The following is a 19,926-nucleotide window of genomic DNA, read 5'->3' as shown; positions in this document are numbered from 1 at the left end:
GAAGATGTAATTGATGCCCGAATTTCCTTCCCTCCAAATCTCTCAGTATAAATGACAAAGTCCAGACTGAGTAGATTCCTTCCCTGCTTAAAAACCTTTCCGCAGCAGTCTGGATGAAGGACGCATTTCTTAGAGGTTAGCCCAGGTTCTGTGCTGGACAAAGGGGCAAATCTGGTGTGCGTCAGGGTCGCCCAGACTCAGAACACGTGAGCTTACTAACGCCTCAGTTGAAACCCCGGCCCCACCCCCGCCCCCGTCGCTGTGCGTGGTTCCTGCACCAAAGTGCAACCAGCTCTCTGGCTGCGGGGGCGCGCGTGCCCACCTTCTCGATCGAGACTTCCGGGTCCCACGGGTGGGGGGGGGGGCGGAAGTGGGGCTTCTCTTGCTTCCGGTTCGGCCATTGTTTTCGCTTCTGCTGGCCACTGCGGTGTCTGGCGCTCGGGGGTCGCCGCCGTGGTGCCCCGGTGAGCGGGCCTTGGACTGGGAGGGAAGTGTTACCAGGGCCTGGGCCACTGGGCTGGGGCTGCTCGGCCGGAACTGCGGCCGCCCACTGCCCGGGTTGGCGACGGCGGCCCGACCCACTCTTCTCCCCCGTGGTCGGCAGCGCGGTCCCGGTGACGCTCAGAAGGCGCCAGATGTAGAGCAGCCTCTTTGTCCCAGTGCCTTGACCAGCTGGTCCTGGCACAGAGCCCGGCAGCTGCGGGCACAGCGATGAGCAGGGCAGACGTGGCCAGGTGAGCGGCGCAGCATAAGCCTGGTTGAACGCGCTTGTAGTTAGACGTTTTCCCAGCCTTGCGCCGGGAAACGACAGTTCGAAGCTCAGAAGTGGGTCAGACCTAGTCGGATTTTAAACGTGAAGTATGACTTTTATGAAGGAGACATAAAAGTCCAGATAAGAGGTTGAACGTTCGTAGCTGTAAGGGAAGTAGGAAAGTGGCCTTAACTTTCTTTGTGTGTGGGATCTAAGAACAGAGTCACAAATTTTTACGTCTGTCTTTTCTTTTTAAAGAAGTCGAGGCCTGGAAAGAGTTAGTTTACTCAGGTTACCAAGATGCATGGTGACTTTGGAAGTGTAGCACAGATGCCCTAATTAACACCACGGTGCTGATTTTCAGAATTTTATAATATGTAAACTGATAAAAGTTGTCCCAGCCCCAATTTCAGTATCATTCATTCGTTTCCTAGATATGTGCCTCAGTATCCCAAGTACACGCACATGTACAAAGGTGACAGGGAACCAGCTCTGCCCTTTGAATCCTCAGAAAGTGGAGGTGGCAGCGGTGTAACTCATAAACACAGTGTAAAAAGTGTTCTAGCAGAGGTGTGAATGAGAAAGGTGCTGTGGGTTCACTGAGGCAAACATCACATTTAACTCCTGGAGAGATCAGCAAAGCTTGCTAGGGGAGGTGGGATGAGTCGAAAAGGGTCTGATATTTCTGACTCCATTGTGTTCCTTTCCTTTTGTGGCCATCCAGTTTGGGGGGTGTGAGAGGTGAGTTATGGATAAAATAGTTAAAATACAGTGTGTTAGAAGTACAGAGAGGTAGGCTCCCAGCTCCCCTTCCTGGATGAGGCAATCAGGAATGCCTTTAGGAGAAAATGGCATTTGATATGGATCATGCCAGATGAATAGGTGTTTGTCAAAAGTTTCAAAAGAAAAATCCAGAGAGACAGTATGTGTGGCTTATAGCTGTTTCTGGAGCTTTAGTCCCTACCTTTGTTTATGGTTATTTCTGTCACATAAGAGAAGAGTAGAAGACTTTAGAGCAAGCATTTACAACGTAGGTTTATTTGTAAATTTAAAAATGTACTGTTCTACAATGCACATTGTAACAGCTACTAAATAGTTAAATAACAACTTACTATTTTTTAAGCACACCTTTTGGATTATCCTGCACATCCCATATTTGGAGATCATTGCAGTATTTCAGTTTGGGTACCTGGGGAAAGTGGTAGGGTGGGTGACCAGAACAGAGGCCTCAGACTAGGCTGTGAATGCTGGGCATAGAATTTAGGCTTTATCCTGTAGTTAGGTGATGGAAACCACTGAAACTTTAAAAAAGGAAGTCACTTGAAGAGATGCTTAGAGAGTCTGCCTTAGTTGTGTTCTTTTTCCCCCCATGAAGGTTTGCTTTTTAACTGGAGGGTCTGTCATCAGCCTGAGGCTGAACACTCTGGGGAATGTGATTTCTCTCTTGATGTTTCTGTAGGTGACACTCCCATCATCCTCTATCCTCAATTCTGACAACAGCTTCTGAGACCTGAATTACAGACCATCATTTTAATTGGACATAAACTGCAAGTGCAGCAACCTTCTCTTTGGTGTCACAATGGCTACCCAAGGCAGGGGAACTTCAGGCCTCTTCCCCAGGGGTGCTGTTCTCCAGAGACAGGAAGGCTGCCTGACCGTGAAACAGGAGCCAGGGAGCCTGACCTGGGGCCACGGCTGCAGTCTCCAAAAGAATCACCCTCCCGTCTGTGAAATTTTCAGGCTCCACTTTAGGCAGTTGTGTTATCATGAGATGTCTGGGCCACAGGAGGCACTGAGCCGGCTCCGGGAGCTGTGCCGCTGGTGGTTGATGCCAGAGGTGCACACCAAGGAGCAGATCCTGGAGCTGCTGGTGCTGGAGCAATTCCTGAGCATCCTGCCTGGGGAACTCCAGACCTGGGTGCAGATGCATCACCCTGAGAGTGGTGAGGAGGCTGTGGCTGTGGTGGAGGACTTCCAGAGACACATCAGTGGACCAGGAGAGGTGAGCAACTGGATCTAGGTTGGCATCTGGAACTGTTCTCTACTGCTTGGGGTAGCCTAGGAATAGGCGTTCTCCATTCCATAGTCTCTAAACTGGTTTCCCTTTAGGATTCCTGAGCCAGTGCCCACCCTGCCCTTTTTTTTTTACAGAGTTTTGTGCTCCCAGCCTTAAAAATACAGGGCCCAGCCAAGTTCTGTGAATTACTTTGTGAAATAACTGTGTTGTGAACCTAGCTTAAACCTGGAGCACCACACTGCTGACACCCAGAGGATCTGCAAACTGGTTAGAATAGGGAAGCATGTCAGTGAGAAGTAGCCCCGAAGATGTGCTGATAATGTGATCCCTCATTTGAGAAGTTTCTCATTACTTCCTTGGACTTCTCAGAGTTAATGGGCTCTTTTCCTGCTTTTCAGTTTCCTTATGAGATGTGACAGGTCTGGGCTTCAGCATCATTTTTTTCCTTTGTAGCCTTCCAAACCCAACTGGCATCTTTCTGCTTCTTTAATTCTAATTTTGATTTTCCCTATTTTCTAGAATTCTTTCAAGTTTTAAGTCAAGGTAATGCAAATGAAAGGAAAGCTTGGAGAAGTCACCAGTGTCTTAACAGTGTGAAGGCTGACTCCTAGGATCATAGAGCTAACTAGCTCAGTGACCATAGGTATCAGTCACAATTCAGCCAGAGAAACAAAACCAGTAGGAAATTATATATTGGGTTGGCCAAAAAAGTTTGTTTGGGTTTTACCATAAGATGTTATGGAAAAACCCAAATGAACTTTTTAGTCAACCCAGTGTATGTCTGTTGCTAGAAAGTGACTTATGTCACTATGGGACCTTGTGAGTCTAGTCAGGAATTTGCAAGGCAGGTTGTCAGAAAGTTAGGCTAGAACTGTGACTCACAGATTGAAGCAGCGGTCCACAGAAAGAATTCCTTCTTCATGGAACTTTCAGTTCTGATTTTAAGACCTTGCTACTGTTTAAATCAAGCCCATCCAGACTGTCTAGGATAACCTCCTTTACTTAAACTGATTATGAATTTTCATCACTTGTATAAAGTATCTTCACAGTAACACCTAGATTAGAGCTAAATTGACATCAAAAGACGATCACACTGTGGATAATCTGTTCTTCCTAATGAGTCTTCACTTGCTTCTCTTGTAACTGAGCGTGATGGATTAGGGTCCCCTCTACATTTCCTTCTTTGGGCTTTACCAGGGAAAACCAGTATGTGAAATTTCCCAGGTACCCAGTACAGCATTCTATTCAGTGCTTTTTCAAAAATGATTATATGTCTGGGCCTAGGAAATCAATTCCAGTTGATTGGAGTCCTGGGATTAGACCTTTTCCCAAAAGTCTAAACGCTTTGACAGTTTCAAATCCATTGTTTGATCATTATTTCCTTGGGTATACAAGTAAGTGAAAATTGCTCAGTTGTGTTCATCTCTTTGTGTCCCCATGGACTGTAGCCCACCAGGCTTCTCTGTCCTTGGAATTATCCAGGCAAGAATACTGAAGTTGGTTCCATTCTCTTCTCCAGAGGATCTTCCTGACCCAGGGATCGAACTCAGGTCTCCTGCATTGCAGGTGGATTCTTTACCTTCTGAGTCACCAGGGAAGCCCATAAACAAGTAAACACAGGAATAAGTTAATTATCAGCAGAGTCTAGAGGACAACTTGGCCCAACCATAGTCAAGGACAAGTCGTGGAAATGTTTAGAGTGCCATTTAGTGAGGAGTGTAGAAAGATTTCCCTATCTTCTGCCTTTTACTTAAGCATAAGAGAATGTCCCCTCCATTAAAACTGTCACTTGGGACTTCCCTGGTCATCTATAGATGCCGTGCTTCCAAAGCAGGGGGCCCAGGTTCAACCCCTGGACAGGGAAATGGGTCCCACATGCCGTAACTAAGAATTTGCGTGTCACAACTAAAAGATGCCTCATGCAGCCAGATAAATAAATAATGATTTTTTAATTTAAAAAAAATACTGTCTTTTATCCAGGGAACCTCAGAAAAAAGGTGACTGAGTCACAAACCCAAGAGAATGACTAACAGTTGACAGGGCCACTGAACACTCATGGGGCTCTAACCTAGAAGTGAGATATTTGGACTCCATTTCTTACTCTGCCGCTGTTGTCAGTTTAAGTTTTGCAACATGAGAACAGGGGTGTCTCAACTAGCCTGAACTCAGAAAGTGTTTTTTTTTGACTAAATGGAAAAAAAAAACCCAGAGGCTTTTTCATGAAAGTTTGCCAAGAGAAGATGACAGGGTGTCATTTTGATCAGCAGGAGTAAGTGAGCATGTGCATATGTGTACACGGGCCAGAGAGGGTTGTAGGGACATCCCTGCTGGGTTGAGAATCATGCAGTTTACAAAATGCTTTATATCTGTTTTAATTTGTGTTCCTAGCAAGCTTCCAAATAGTAGCTCAAATAGTGATCATCTCCATTTGACAAGCGATGCAAGTACAGAGAGGTTAATTGGCTTATCTAAGATGACAGAGCTAGTGTGTGTGTTTGTGTTAATTGCTCAGTCGTGTCTGACTCTTTAAACATTCCCTTTGTCCATGTGTATGGGACCAGGATTTTCCAGTTCCTATATTCTAAGCCACTACCTTTCCCCTAATATGTTGCTGTAGAATGCTATTGGGATGAAAATTGGAATGGGGTTTTCATAGCCTGCAAGAAAAGGACCCCTGTGAGTCCTAAGGAATGAATAGGAACTTTATCAGGATTTAATTATCAGTGAGTTACAAGGTTGTGTTATCACAGTGCAGTTAAGTTATGTTTTCTGCCAGTACCCACAGCTGCTGTGTTTAAGAGTGCTAAGTCCCATTGATAAGAACCATCCAGTGGAGAGATGGGCAACCATAGGCCCCAAGGAGCCTCTTGGACCTACCATTTCATTGGAGAGATACACACTAAAGGAGCCCCCTCACTTCTCATCAGATGTAACCCAAGAGGGCAAATCCAGTGTACTTTGTTGAAGAAGTTATTCTTAGCTTATGCTGTACTATGTACCTGCCAGAATGAGTGAGCTTATAAGTATGATTTATTTAAGATAACCAACAAGGACCTGCTATATAACACAAGGAACTGTACTCAATATTCTGTAATAACCTAAGTGAGAAGAGAATTTGAGAGTGAATGTGTATAATATGTATCACTGAATTACTTTGCTGTACACCTGAAACTAACATGGCATTGCAAATCAACTATATTTCAGGTTTTTTAAAACGTGATTTATTTAGATATTTTAGGTTTTCTGCTCCAAATGCTGGTAAAAGTAGTAACCATGAGATTACGAGGAACTGATTTGATGACAACAAGCAAGGGTTACAATAAAAGGTCTGCACTGAGATAGTCTCAAGGTCTCCAAAGATTGGTGTTAACTGATCCCATTTGACTTTCTTTTTTTTAATTCTTTTTTTTCCTATTTGACTTCTTACATAAGTTTCTGGAGAGAGGTAGTATATACTGAAAACCAAGTGTTTTTTTTTTGTTTTTGTTTTTAATTTATCTTTACTGTGCTGGATCTTTGTTGCTGCTTGCAGGCTTTCTCTAGTTGCAGTGAGCAGAGGCCACTCTCTACTTGCAATGCATGGGCTTTTCATTGTGGTGACTTATTTTGTTGCAGAGCATGGGCTCTAGGCATGCAGGCTCAATAGTTGTGGCACACAGGCTTACTTGCTTCCAGGCATGTGGAATCTTCTCAGAGCAGGGATCAAACCTGTGTCCCCTGCATTGCAAAGCAGATTCTTTACCACTAGACCACCACAGAAGTTCCTGAAAACCAAGTTTGCAGGTCAGTCAGTTCAGTTGCTCAGTCGTGTCCAACTCTTTGCGACCCCATGGACTGCAGCATGCCAGTCTTCCCTGTCCATCACCAACTCTCAGAGCTTGCTCAAACTCATGCCCATTGAGTCAGTGATGCCTTCCAACCATCTGATCTCATCCTCTGTCATCCCCTTCTCTTCCTGCCTTCATTCTTTCCCAGCATCAGGGTTTTTTTCTAGTGAGTCAGTTCTTCGAATCAGGTGGCCAAAGTATTGGAGTTTCAGCTTCAGCATCAGTCCTTCCAGTGAATATTCAGGACTGTTTCCTTTAGGATGGACTGGTTGGATCTCCTTGCAGTCTTCTCCAACACCACAGTTCAGAAGCATCAATTCTTTGGTGCTCAGCTTTCTTTATAGTCCCAACTCTCACATCCATACATGACTACTGGAAAAACCAAAGCTTTGACTAGACAGACCTTTGTTGGCAAAGTAATGTCTCTGCTTTTTAATATGCTGTCTAGGTTGGTCATAACTTTCCTTCCAAGGAGCAAGTGTCTTTTAATTTCATGGCTGCAGTCACCACCTGCAGTGATTTTGGAGCTCCCAAAATAAAGTCTTTCACTGTTTCCATTGTTTCCCCATCTATTTGCCATGAAGTGATGGGACCGGATACTATGATCTTAGTTTTCTGAATGTTGAGTTTTCCCTAGACAGCATATTAAAAAGCAGAGACATTACTTTGCCAACAAAGGTCCATCTAGTCAAAGCTATGGTTTTTCCAGTAAGCATGTATGGATGTGAGAGTTGGACTATAAAGAAAGCTGAGCACCAAAGAATTGATGCTTTTGAATTGTGGTGTTGAAGAAGACTCTTGAGAGTCCCTTGGACTGCAAGGAGATCCAATCAGTCCATCCTAAAGGAAATCAGTCCTAAATATTCATCGGAAGGACTGATGCTGAAGCTGAAACTCCCAATATTTTGGCCACTTGATGTGAAAAACTGACTCACTGGAAAAGACACTGATGCTGGGGAAGATTGAAGGCAGGAGGAGAAGGGGACAATGGCAAAATATTGAGAGGAAGGCATTCAGCATAATGCGACCATTGGGCTAAGCATTGTTCTAGGAATGCGTAATCAAGACAGAGTTCTCACCTCCAGAAAGCTTATATTTCACTGGCAGAGAAATAGACAATAAAGAAATAAATAAGGCAATGAAAAATTAATATGTGCCATAGAAAATATTATCAGGCAATTTGAGAGAGAGAATGACTATCCTTGCTTTGTCAGCATGGTCCAGGATGGTCTCTCTGAAGACGAGATACTTTTGCTGAGAGAAGTTGGAAAAGCTAAGGTTTGTCAGCTGCTGTATTGGGATATTGCTCCAGGTGTCAGCCTTGGTACCATAATTCATGCACATACGGGTACACACACCTATCACTTTTTACTTCCTTTGTACTTGTGATTGATCTGTTCTGTAGGTTAAGGCCCTTGGGAGCGTACAGAGTTACTGTCCTGACTCCTTTTTCTAGGTGGTTCTTCATGAGCACATGTGTGTCTGAAGCACTAGCCCAGAGAGGAAGTAGTTCTATAATCTGGTCTTGAAGCTCCTGCCAAGAGGGGCAACGGAAGGATGGCAAGTAGGACTGCAAGCTGTAGATCCTGCTTGGACAGTATTCTCCCACTTGGCTAACGTGGTAGGGCTAGAAGGACCCTCTGGCTCTTCTTTTCCTGGCTTCCTCTCTTGGGAGTGCTTCCTAGAGGTCTTGGGTTCTGTACCTTCATGAATGCTGTTTTGGACCCAATTTTATTTCCTTGTCTCTAGGTTTCAGCTCCAGGGCGGGAAAAGGAGATGCATTCTGAAGAGAAGACAGCGTTGGTTGCAACACAGGAATCTCCTTCTACCTCACCCCACCATGAGGGTTCAGCCCCTGGAGCCCACCTGGAGCCTCCTCGTGATCCTGGGGCACACCACCACCTCTCTAGTGGGCACTCTGGTACTCACCTCCCTGTCTCTGGCCTTCAGTCATTCTTCCTTGTTCTCCTTTGGAGTCTTCCTTTCCTTCCTCTCCCATCTTCCACCCCATTGGCCCCTTATCTCCCTGCCCTGTGTCTTTCTTCCCTGGTGACTTCATTCCTTTTGCTTATTCTCCAATCATTTATGTATTTAGTGCATTTTTATCAAGCACATCTCATGCAAAAACACTGTTGAGGACCAGAGAGATGTACTATACCATTGATACTTATAAAGTGCTTGTTGTCTAGTTGCCAGAGGGTCAGTCCTAAGTGCAAGAAAGGGCAACCTAATAAGGTACATCTGAGTGATATCAGTCCCCAGCCATTTGGGGCCGTCACAGACCAGCCATGTGGGCATTGTAAACAGTGAGCAAAATCATTGTGGGTTGGAGTGGCTGGAGAATGTTTTGTGGCAGAGGGATTGAGCAGTGAAAAATGGGGAAGGGATTAGAAGCGGGGAGAGAGAGGTGGTTGGTGCCAGAACAGAATGTAAAGCAAAGGCTCGCTAAGTTGGGAGTTCCTTGGACCACATTGAGGTACGGTCAGGAGGGACTTATCTTTGGAGCCTGGGTTCTGCTTGTGTAGGACCTTTGGGTGGAGCCCGGGAAGATTTGTGGGGTGGGTGAAGTGTTAGAAAACTATTCCAGAAGGATTACGTAGCACATGAGCACTGTGGATAGAGTGAGGAGCCCAGTGGCTGGGAGCCTTAGGAGGAGGCTAGTGTCACAGAACAGAAGTAATTGCCTGAGCAGATTTGGGTGGAATGAAGAGTGATAGATGTGACACACATTTGAAGGAAAAATCCATGAGACAATGGAGAGGAGGGGGGATTAGTGGGTTTTAGATGATGTTTGGAATCACCGAGGAAACTTGGGAAGTCAGGAAAAGAAGATGGAAACATGCATTTTAAACAGTGAACTTAAGGTCTTGTGGGACACCCAGATGAAATATCCAGATAGGCAGCTGGAGGCTTGTGGTAGGGGTCTCAGAGAACGGAGAACCTCAGAGCAGCATTAGGGAATGGGAGCCATGAGATCTCTGAAAGAGGGAAGAGGGTCACTCTGAGGCCTAAATGCCTGCAGCATCCTTGATGAATGGGCAAATGAAGAAAGAGGCCCCACAGCCAAAGGGATAGAGAGGTAGGGGGAGGGCAAGCAGGCTGCAGCTGGGGAAGCCATGGAGGAGAGAAGGTGGTCAGAAGTGTAGCTTCCTACCTAGCGTGGCAGAGAGAGGGCTGGAAGGAGCTGGCAGTTCTGTTTGACCAAGGACCTTCTGCATCTCCAGGGAAAGTTCACAGTTTACATGGATAACACCTTTATGGAATAGGTGTGAGGGTCAATGTATGTGGAGCTGCTTGGGTTCTCTTGAATCCATTTACTGGGATACCGACCTCCTCATTGGAAACAAGAGCAGGGCTGGTCCCACTCAGAGATTTCTTTCTTCCCTCAGCTCAGGGTGCTTCCCTGGTACCCGCCCTTCCCCAAGTGAGGAACGTAGGAGACCAAGCAGTAGCAACTGTGCTTCGAATGGTCAGTCCCCAGGTGAGCTTCCTGAGTTCCAAGTCTGTAACCCAGGAGTAGCAAGGCCTCATCTCCAGGGCTCTGGCCCATTCTGAGGCTGCACCTGTGGCCTCCCTGCCTAACTGCTTCCCCTGGAGCTGGTCCTGTCCCCTGAGTTCATGGACTGTTTCTTACCTTGAACTTGTCCTTTTATTAATGTGTCCTCCTAGCTTCCTTCTGTCTCTCCATCCCTTTGGCCATGAGGTACCCAATTCTGTGCTCTTGGTAATGCTGATGACTTGGCCCCTTAGGCTGGGAATGTCGCTGAGCAGTAAAAGCTTGTCATTCCAGGAGGCTGCAGAGTTGGAGTTCCTATCTGTGAACTATTCTTAGAATTGGAAAGGTGCAGCACTCAGCCAGAGAGCCCTGTACCAGAACATCATGCTGGAAAACTGCCACAGCCTGGCCCCAATGGGTAATGACTCTGCGCCCCAATAATTTAGAGTCGGCCCTCTTTGCTGTGTTCTTATTCTTTTAAATTATGAAAATATAAAGAGACAAAGTGGGGAGAATAATAAAGTGAATTTCTCTACATCAACACCCACTATAATTTTTGTTAACATTCTCTTCCTTATTACTTAAGCTGGGCTGGTTTAATTAGAATTTGTAGTTGGACAGAATAGAGAGCCACTCAATTACTGTCAGTCATGAGCTAAGTTACTTACAATAAAGCTGAAGGAATGGAAACCCTGAGCAGACTGACCAACTAGACCAGACTTTGGGAAAGAAAGCCTTGTAGGAGCCTAGAAGCCTTACAGCAGAAGTGAAAGGGTTTTCATGCCATTGTCTTCAGATAGCAGCACGCTACATATCTGTTTCCAGTTGTCAGTGATAACCATTCTCTTCACTCTGAATGTTTTTTGTTTCTCTGAGCTCCTTAATTAGCCTTTCTGTTTCTTCATATGTTCTGGTTGCTGTGGCTTCTGATGGATTTTTTTCTCCATAGATCATTTCAACTTGAGCTTCTACTTCTAATTTCCTTTGTCTCCTACTTTCAGTTCATAATTAAATATCGTCTTTGAGCCGAACTTTGTTCCAGGCTACCTGGAGCTGATGACTACTCTGCAGATAAACTATACTTGGGTCTGGTGTTTGGTCCTGGTCCAGTCACCTGTTGTCCATCCTGGAATGAGCTGAGTTGCTTGGCACAAAGCATGTTTGCCTTGGGTTCCCCTTTAGAAATAATGGGGCACAGCTGCTTCCAGGAAGTGGTTGTTGTCAGGGGAGGTTCTGGGGTTGACAGGTCTAAGACAGTAGCCTACTCTGAAGAGAATGGAGTTAGAAGTCAAGGATTCAGACATCTGTAACTTGTACACACTAAAGTACTTGAAGATTTATAGCCCTGATGTTGATGTGAGTGAAAGGAACCAACATTTTTTGTATTAAACTATAACCATGATTGCTCTGCCTTCTCCAAACTATTATAGAATTTAAAAGCAAATATTTATTGCTTATTTTCCTATGATTCCTGATTATCAGATACCAAAGACATGTTTGATTTATATTTCAAGTTATTGATGCCAGTCTTAATTTTCTGTATAGTACTGTACCTACCAGTCCAGTGTTCTAGGGACTAGGAGGTCCCCAGTTTTAGAGCTCTGCTCGCCCCTTAACACTTTTCCTCAGTGTTTCTCTACTTGTGGTTTCTCCACACCATGCCCCTGTCCTGTTACTCCAGAATCACTCCTTTTTTGTACACTTTTTCCTGATCATACCCTCGTAATATACATTTCCCTTCAACTCTCATGTTTGCCCACATCATTCCTCATATATGGTTTAAAGTATTTACCACCACTCTCCTCAACATCTTCACTGTGAACTGTGGAGCCATGTAGTGTCATGGTTGGAGTGGACCCGAGAGTTCATCGTTTTACTAAGGAGACACCACATCTAAGTGACTTCTGGGAGATCACACTGTGCTTTACAGTCTGATCTCTTGCCTTTCAGTTGGCCTGCCCCCCTGGCTGTGCTGGCTCTGCATGCCTCTGTTCTGATAGCTCTGCTTCATCCCTCCTCTATGGACTAGCTTCCCCTCTTTGTTTTTCTGTCAATGAAGAAAAATTTGAGCCATTTCCCATTTTTATCCTGTTCTCAATGTTTCTCCTCATTCCTTACCCTCAATGTGCATTTTTTGTTAGTTAGGTAGGCTCCTGATAGTTCGATTTCCCCAATAGGACAAGAAGTGAATGACAGTTGTTTTCTTCTGACTTGGCAGCAGATGAGAACAGGATGGTGCTTTCACAGTTGCCTCCAAAGCAGGAGATTTCTGAAGAATTGAAGTCATCTGACAGGATCTTAGGGGTGTTCTGTGGAGTGATTCCTGCAGGACAAGAAGCTGGGACTGCCAGTAAAGAGGCTTTAGAGAATCTAGAAGTTCAACCCTCAGATGAAGAAGGAACCAGACTGGAAAATGATTTCTTAGAAATAACACAGGAGGATAAAAAGAAATCCACAGAGGATCAATATGACGAGTATAAGGAACTTGGGGGACATCTAGATCTGTCCTCTGGTCTCTCAGAAAATCAGGGAGTTCTAAAGGGACAGAAATTGTATCACTGTGATGAATGTGGTAAAGCTTTTAATCGGAGTTCACACCTCATTGGGCATCAGAGAATCCACACTGGAGAGAAACCATATGAGTGTTCTGAATGTGGCAAGACCTTCAGGCAGACCTCTCAGCTCGTTGTCCACCTCAGAATCCATACAGGGGAAAAACCTTACGAATGCAGTGATTGTGGAAAGACCTATCGCCACAGCTCCCATCTGATTCAACACCAGAGACTCCATTATGGGGAGAAACTGTATAAATGTAATGAATGTGCAAAAGCTTTCACCCAGAGTTACCAACTCATTGACCACCAAAGAACTCATAGTGGGGAGAAGCCATATGAATGCAACGAGTGTGGGGAGGCCTTCATTCGGAATAAAAGCCTTATCCTCCATCAGGTACTTCACACTGGTAAGAAACCTTACGAGTGTGGTGAATGTGGGAAAGCTTTCTGTTCTAACAGAAATCTTATTGACCATCAGAGAATCCACACTGGGGAGAAGCCTTATGAGTGTAATGAATGTGGTAAAGCCTTCAGTCGGAGTAAATGTCTTATTCGACATCAGAGCCTCCACACTGGGGAAAAACCATACAAATGCAGTGAGTGTGGGAAAGCCTTCAATCAGAACTCTCAACTTGCTGACCATGAGCGAATTCATACTGGAGAAAAACCTTTTGAATGTAATGAGTGTGGTAAGGCATTCAGTCTGAGTAAATGTCTCATTCGACATCAGCGACTTCACACCGGTGAAAAGCCATATAAATGCAAAGAGTGTGGAAAATCCTTTAATCAAAATTCACACCTTATTATTCATCAGAGAATACACACTGGTGAAAAACCTTATGAATGTAATGAATGTGGAAAGGTCTTCAGTTACAGCTCCAGTCTTATGGTACATCAGAGAACCCATACTGGGGAAAAACCCTATAAATGCAAAGATTGTGAGAAAGCTTTTAGTGACAGTTCACAGCTCATTGTACACCAGAGAGTTCATACTGGAGAGAAACCTTATGAATGTATTGAGTGTGGGAAAGCCTTCAGTCAGCGTTCTACTTTCAATCACCACCAGCGAACTCATACTGGAGAGAAGCACTCAGGTCTGGCTCGATCTGTTTCTTAAGACATAATTCTCTAAGACAGCAAGGAACTTTGGTTAAGGTTTCTATATAAGCAGTATGTTCACTCTGTTCTCTGCTTTCAACCACTGATCAAAGTGGACCATCCCTAAAGGTTCTCTGCCAATCACAGTGGTGGGAGAGGGAATAACAATGCAGTCCTTCCCAACTACTGTTTAAAAATCTGTCTCATTTCTTAGTTATTCATCCCCAAATCAGAATGTGTGTTTCTCTAGGACAGAGAGATTTCCTTTTTCTGTTTCATTTCCTCCCTTTTACCATTTGCATAAAGTCATTCTCCAAGATACTGATTCACTTCTTGGTTATGGCCCTCTTTATGTACTATTTTTTACTTCTTTATCTACTTTATAAACGCCTACTCTAATATGGTCCCTCACCACTTAAGTTCCCTGTCTAGAAAGTCTTTTTTTTTTTTCATTTCCTTTGCTAATCTGTGTCCTACAGAACCTGCCAGATCGAACTCATCTTGAAAGACTCTCTTCTTCAAATACTTCTCCATTCATGTTAAACTTCTTTTCATTGGACTTCAGTACTTTGAGTTAGCTGGTGGTGTATGTACAACTGTTGTTAAATGACCTTGTAAATTATTCTCAACCTACTGTATGTGTGTGTACGTTCATGCCAACATATTATAGACTCTTTGAGGTTGGATATAGTATTTCTTTAAGTACGTAGATAATGATTTTCATATGGTGGTAGTTTAATAAATACCTTTTTAAAACTCAGCTTTCTAACTGAACCATTCTTAAATTGGGCACAATCTCCCCTCCCCCCTGACCTCCCACCAGACTAGAAGCTTCTAAATATAGATCTTATATCTTCATAGAATATCACATACAAAGCCCTCATCAATTTCTGCATGTATCTCTGGAAGTCTCATTACTGCTACTTCTTTGGTTTCTGATAAATTTTCTATTGGGTTTAGAAAGTTTCCTTCTATTCTTATTTTTAGAAGCAGTGATATAATATAGTAGTTAAGTGCATAGATTTTTTTTTTTTTTGCCACAACACAAGATGTGGGACCTTAGTTCCGCAGCCAGGGATCAAACATGTTTCCCCTGCATCTGAAGCACTGAGGCTTAACCAGTGGACCACCAGGTAAGTTCCATGAGCATAGATTTTTGTGCCTGGTATTCTAGGTTCAAATCCTGACTTTTCCACTTTCTTAGGTAGGTGATCCTCAGTAAGTCATTTAGTTTCCTTGTGTTTAGCTACCCCTTGTATAAAATGGAGCTACAGCAGGACTATGAGGGTAAAATTAGTTCATAAGGGTAAGGCACTTAAAACAATGTTGGCACTTAAAACTGCTTGGCACATACTGTACCACCTAGAACATTATATTATTATTTTATATTTTGAGTTTTTATTATGATGGCTTTTAAGTTCTACATGATTTTTTTTAATCCACTTGTATAATTTTATAGATAATATCCTTTATTTTTGTAATTTTGGGGAGGGTAAGTTTCTAAATAATTGCAGTTTCCTTATACTCCTGGGATAAAACCCATTTGTTCCTGATGATTTTTTCAAGTATAGAACTAAATTGAATTTACTATTAAGTTTTTGCCTGCTTTGCAAAATGTTTTTCTTTAATTACTCTGGAAGAACTTGAATAATACAGGAATGATTCTTTGAACAATAAAAATAACTCTGCCCGATCTGTTTTGGGGGATGAAGGAATTGAGAGGGACAAATTTTTTTTGTTCCCACCCTGAGAGGCATAAATCTTTAGCAGCATTTTTATTTTTTCAGTTGTTGCCCTCTTTAAGTTTCCATCTCTGTGTAAATTTTGGTGATACATATCTGGAAGTCATCCTTTACTGGACTGACAGTGGCATAAAGCTTCATGTTCTATAAAGTTCTACTCTTGTATATGTAGTTAGAGCTCTGTTTCATCCATAATGTTTTACATTTTGGTTTCCTTTCAGTTTTTCATGATTGCCACGTTTGTTTTGTTTTTCTTTGGAACTCCACTTTTTCTTGAATATATTTTTTCATATGTCCTTTCACTACCTCAAGTTGCAAAGACTTTTCATTAGCCTCCTCTCTCTCTTTTTTTAATTACTCAGTGATTTTGAGTCCTGATATTTGTCCCATGATAGGGAAAGCAACTTTTCCTTGAATTGTTTTATAGGCTATTTGCATGCTATTAAATTATCTGTTTAGATCTGGAATTAGAAGATGAATTCTAAATTTTCATTACTAGTATGCTATGCAGGAATAAAGAAGTAAAGGAGCAGCTCAATGTTTTACTAATCTGGTTGAAAACTGGCTTTTATATGAGTCCAGTGAAGGCTCCTTCCACATGCACTACCTATTGCAATTAGCTTTGTTGCAAAAGAACTGAGTGTGGAAAACTCTTCAGTCCCTAAGACTTTATTTTACCTTGGCAATTCCAAATTGAGAAAAGAACATAGCCTGAGATGTTTGAGAAAACATTCAGTTTTATGAAACATCCACCAGAGACTTTTTATGCTTCCAAGAAACCTACTTATTTGTGTGTGTGAAAACGTTGGCTATAGTTTATTTCTTGTTTAACATCACAGAGTCCACCTGCGTTGGATTTTAAAAGCAAGAAACCATTCATCCAGAGCTTCTATTATTTGCTACACATTTTTGGAAGATAGTATTCCTGGAATAAATGTTGAAAGCTTTTAGTTATTGCACATGGGTTTTGCTTCATTCATGAGTCCACAGTGCAGGTAAAGAATAACAGCAGTGTGATAAAGCTTATAATTTATTTTTAAAAAGCAGACAAAATTTATGCCCAGGAGATAGTTCAGATGATCAGATGTGGTGGTGAACATACTAGAGCTGGACATTTACCCTCTTATCTCTTACACAAAAATTATTCTACAGGTATATTCTGCATCTCAAACCCTGGTAATTTTGCTTCTAAGATGAGTAGGAAAGGTCAAGAGATGTTGGGTGCTGACAAGTTGTTGAGTATTGTCCCATGTTGGAAGACATTTCTCTTAAGTCAACCTCTTCAAGTGCTACAAAGGATACTCTAGGTGTTAAGGACAAGTTATGAACACCCACAGGGCAGCTCTTCATAGAAAATTAAAAACAACCTCACTACCCCTAACATTAGGATGTGTTTTAGCCTGATGTGTCCTTATATAACACTTGTCCAAAGGGGATAATGGGAAGGTGTTATGACATCAGCTTTTTCCAAGTACCTAATGGTATAAGTATCTGACCCAGACAGTGTAGACTGATTTACTCCTTGCTGCACCAGAACAGTCTTCCCACTAATATATGCATAAGCCTAATGGGCTGTACTTTGCCCAGTTGGATGCCCTGTAGGATGGGTTCACTTTCCCTTTTAAGACATACGAACATCTTACATGAAAACAATAAGAAATATTTGGCGTCCCTAATGCTTTTCAGATCAGTGACTCTTGGTTAGAAATTTCTAGCTGAAAATGTAATGTTTTTCAGGTCACTGAGTTCGGTGACTTAATTATTTCTCAAGATGTACGTACAGTTGGCATTTTATGATATCAGGCTTCTCCCCCAAGTCCCAGTTGCATTGTCTTGTAAATAGATGATGTATTTACAAGATACTCAGTTTTTCAACTTTGTGCCATATGGATTGTGGGTGGAGAGGCACAGAGCCAACAGTCACACAAGTTTCAGTACAATGAGATGAATGGATAGAGTAACCGCAGACCAACATGCATTCTCCTAAGACTAAATAAGGAGTGGCTGCATGTTCAGGGCTACAGGTTGCATAGGTAAATACTCATCCACCAGGATGTGTGCATTATACTTTGATTCCCAGTTAGGTAAGGTTGAAAAATGCTGTATCCCATCTTTGAGACTGTGTGGCTGCCCAGGGAAGGAGGAGATAGAACAATGCAATTACACTATACCTGTAGTGACCCTGGCAAGTCAGTATAATGTCAAAGAAGATCTTAGTGAAACCTCTAGTTAGTATTCAGGCTGCCTTTGCAATGAGCAGAAATTGATGACATCCAAGCTCTCAATGGGGAGCCACATTGCTGGTGCCCCTAGGATTCAAGGGAGGTGCACCCTAGTACAGGGGCCATTTATAAAGAAGATGATTATGGCAGCTGCTGTAGTGCTAAAATTAAAGCCACTGACATGTATTCTCTAAGCTGTGTATGCTATCCATTGTCAACATTTGTCCTAGCAAGGAGGACTGAAATAATGAGATGAAATCATTTAAAAGACCAAAAGAAAACCATTAGAGGAACTCTAAATTCACCTCTTCTTGGGGTTCCCTGAGGTTTCCATTGAGAGTGTGTATATGGGATATTTGAACTGTAGAATCAGCAACAGCTGGACAGTTTCCACAAATCTACAAAAATAAGAGAAGTTGCACATCTTGTTGTGGGCCTCTGAGCAATACTCTGTATAAAATAAGAGTTAGAAATATCTTATACTGGGGCAGAGCTAAAGATATGTTCCACCTCCCTACCCCATACAAGAAGTTATCATGCCCTGGCCCATAATTAAAGATGGCAAAACCATCTTCGACAAGCCACCTGGTCTTAATCTCCAGATTCTGGAACACTCTTTTCCCTCTTGAATCATGAGTGGGTCATCACTAAGTATGTTGCTTCTCAAGGAAGTCAGGTGTATTAGTCTGCTTGGACTGCCATAGCAAAGTGCCACAGACTGGGTAGCTTAACCAACAGAAATGTGATTTTTCAGTTAAGGACTAGAAAGTTTGAGATCAAGGTGTCAGCAGAGTTGATTTCTTCTCAAGCCTCTCTCCTGGCCTTATAGACGGGCATCTCCTCCTATTTTTACATTTAGTTCATGTCCTAATTTCCTCTTACACAGTGGCATTGAAGTAGGATGTGTCCCCAATGACCTATTTTAACCCTTATTACCAGTTTAAAGGCTCTGTCTCTAAATAAAATCTCATTGTGAAGTCCTGGGATTTAGGAGAACTTCAACACAGAGACTTGCAGGGAACACAATTTAGGCCATACTATAATTTTATCCCTCTCCCTAAACCTGTTCCTCTTACAGTCTATTCCTAGAAAACAATCTTATTTTAGTTGCTTAGATCAATAACCATGGAGTCATCCTTAAGCAACATCCAATTCATTAGCAAATCATGTTGAACATGTCTTCAAAATATATATATATCTTGTCATCACCTCCATCACTTCTAAGCTAGTCTAAGCCACCATCATTTCTTATCTGGAATACTTCAGTAGCTTCTTCATCTCTCTACTTCTACTCTTGTCCACCCTTAGACTGTTCTCAACAGAGCAGCCAGAGCAAACTTTTAAAGCATTATGTTATGGAGTGAAACATAGAACTTACAGAAACAGGTTTCTTGGTTGCTTTCATAGCTAATAGCTAATAAACCTTTGAACATGTGGCAAGAGGGAAGAAAAGGTAAGATCATGTCACTTTTCAGTCCCTAAACCCTCCTGTGTTATTTGTGATATCCAAAGCCCTTATGGCCCCAAATGTGCACCCCCTCCTTTTTTAGGGCCTTTGATTCCTGATGTTTCATCTATCAGGGTAGCCACGTGCCTTAACTGATCACTTCCTGTCTCTGCCTTCCCTTTCATAGTCCCACTGCCACCTATCCCCTTCTCTCTCTCTCCTTTTCTTTCTCCTGACTCACTACTATGTTCTATGTATTTATTGTCTCCTCTGACTTGAAGTTAAACTTCATGGGGCAGCAAGTTCATTTTCTTCACTACAGAATCTGCGGAGACTAGAACAAAGACATAATAGGCACTCAACACTACTACATGTTGCGGGTACACGGTAGCTTTGGGGCTGAAAGGAGAGGGATGTGTGGAAAAGATGACCTGCTCAGCAGCCGGAGCTCGGGCTATGACTTAAGGGAGACTCACTTCGAGAAAGGCAGCCTGACCGCCCAGTTGATTGCTCCCTCTTCCCGCCCTAACCAAGTTCCTTCCTCAGGCTCCATCTCTTCTAGGGCTCTCCGCATATTGGCTGATTTCTCCGCCCTTTCGGCCTGCCAACCAATGATAGGACAAAACTGGGCGAGAGGCGGGGCCAGAGCTCCCACAGATCAGTGGACTGGCCAGGGGTCTGGAGGACTCCACCCTCCGGGGCACAGAGGTGCAGAGACCTCCCGATGCCTAGAAAGACCGGAGGTTTAGGGTGGGAGTTAATGGGGAGTCA

At 43.1% G+C, this 19,926-nt stretch overlaps 1 protein-coding gene across 2 annotated transcripts; it reads left to right on the top strand.

Moving 5' to 3' along the window:
* Nucleotides 1–366: 366 nt before the first annotated feature.
* ZKSCAN7 (zinc finger with KRAB and SCAN domains 7) lies at nucleotides 367–14,504 on the top strand. Of its 2 annotated transcripts, none has more exons than XM_040246094.1 (4): nucleotides 367–734; nucleotides 2,211–2,753; nucleotides 8,345–8,516; nucleotides 12,310–14,504. In XM_040246094.1, exons 2-4 carry the CDS (start codon nucleotides 2,331–2,333, stop codon nucleotides 13,761–13,763), a joined length of 2,049 nt encoding a protein of 682 aa, XP_040102028.1. In that variant the 5' UTR covers nucleotides 367–734; nucleotides 2,211–2,330; the 3' UTR covers nucleotides 13,764–14,504. The 2 variants fall into 2 exon arrangements, with proteins under 2 accessions (XP_040102028.1, XP_040102027.1); XM_040246093.1 differs by having other exon boundaries at nucleotides 425–734; nucleotides 12,313–14,504.
* Nucleotides 14,505–19,926: the final 5,422 nt, after the last annotated feature.

The sequence above is a fragment of the Oryx dammah genome, unplaced genomic scaffold, assembly GCF_014754425.2.
Source record: "Oryx dammah isolate SB20612 unplaced genomic scaffold, SCBI_Odam_1.1 HiC_scaffold_9, whole genome shotgun sequence".
Taxonomy (NCBI): domain Eukaryota; kingdom Metazoa; phylum Chordata; class Mammalia; order Artiodactyla; family Bovidae; genus Oryx; species Oryx dammah.
Note: the sequence above shows the minus strand (reverse complement) of the source record. Positions and strands in the feature narration are given on the sequence as shown.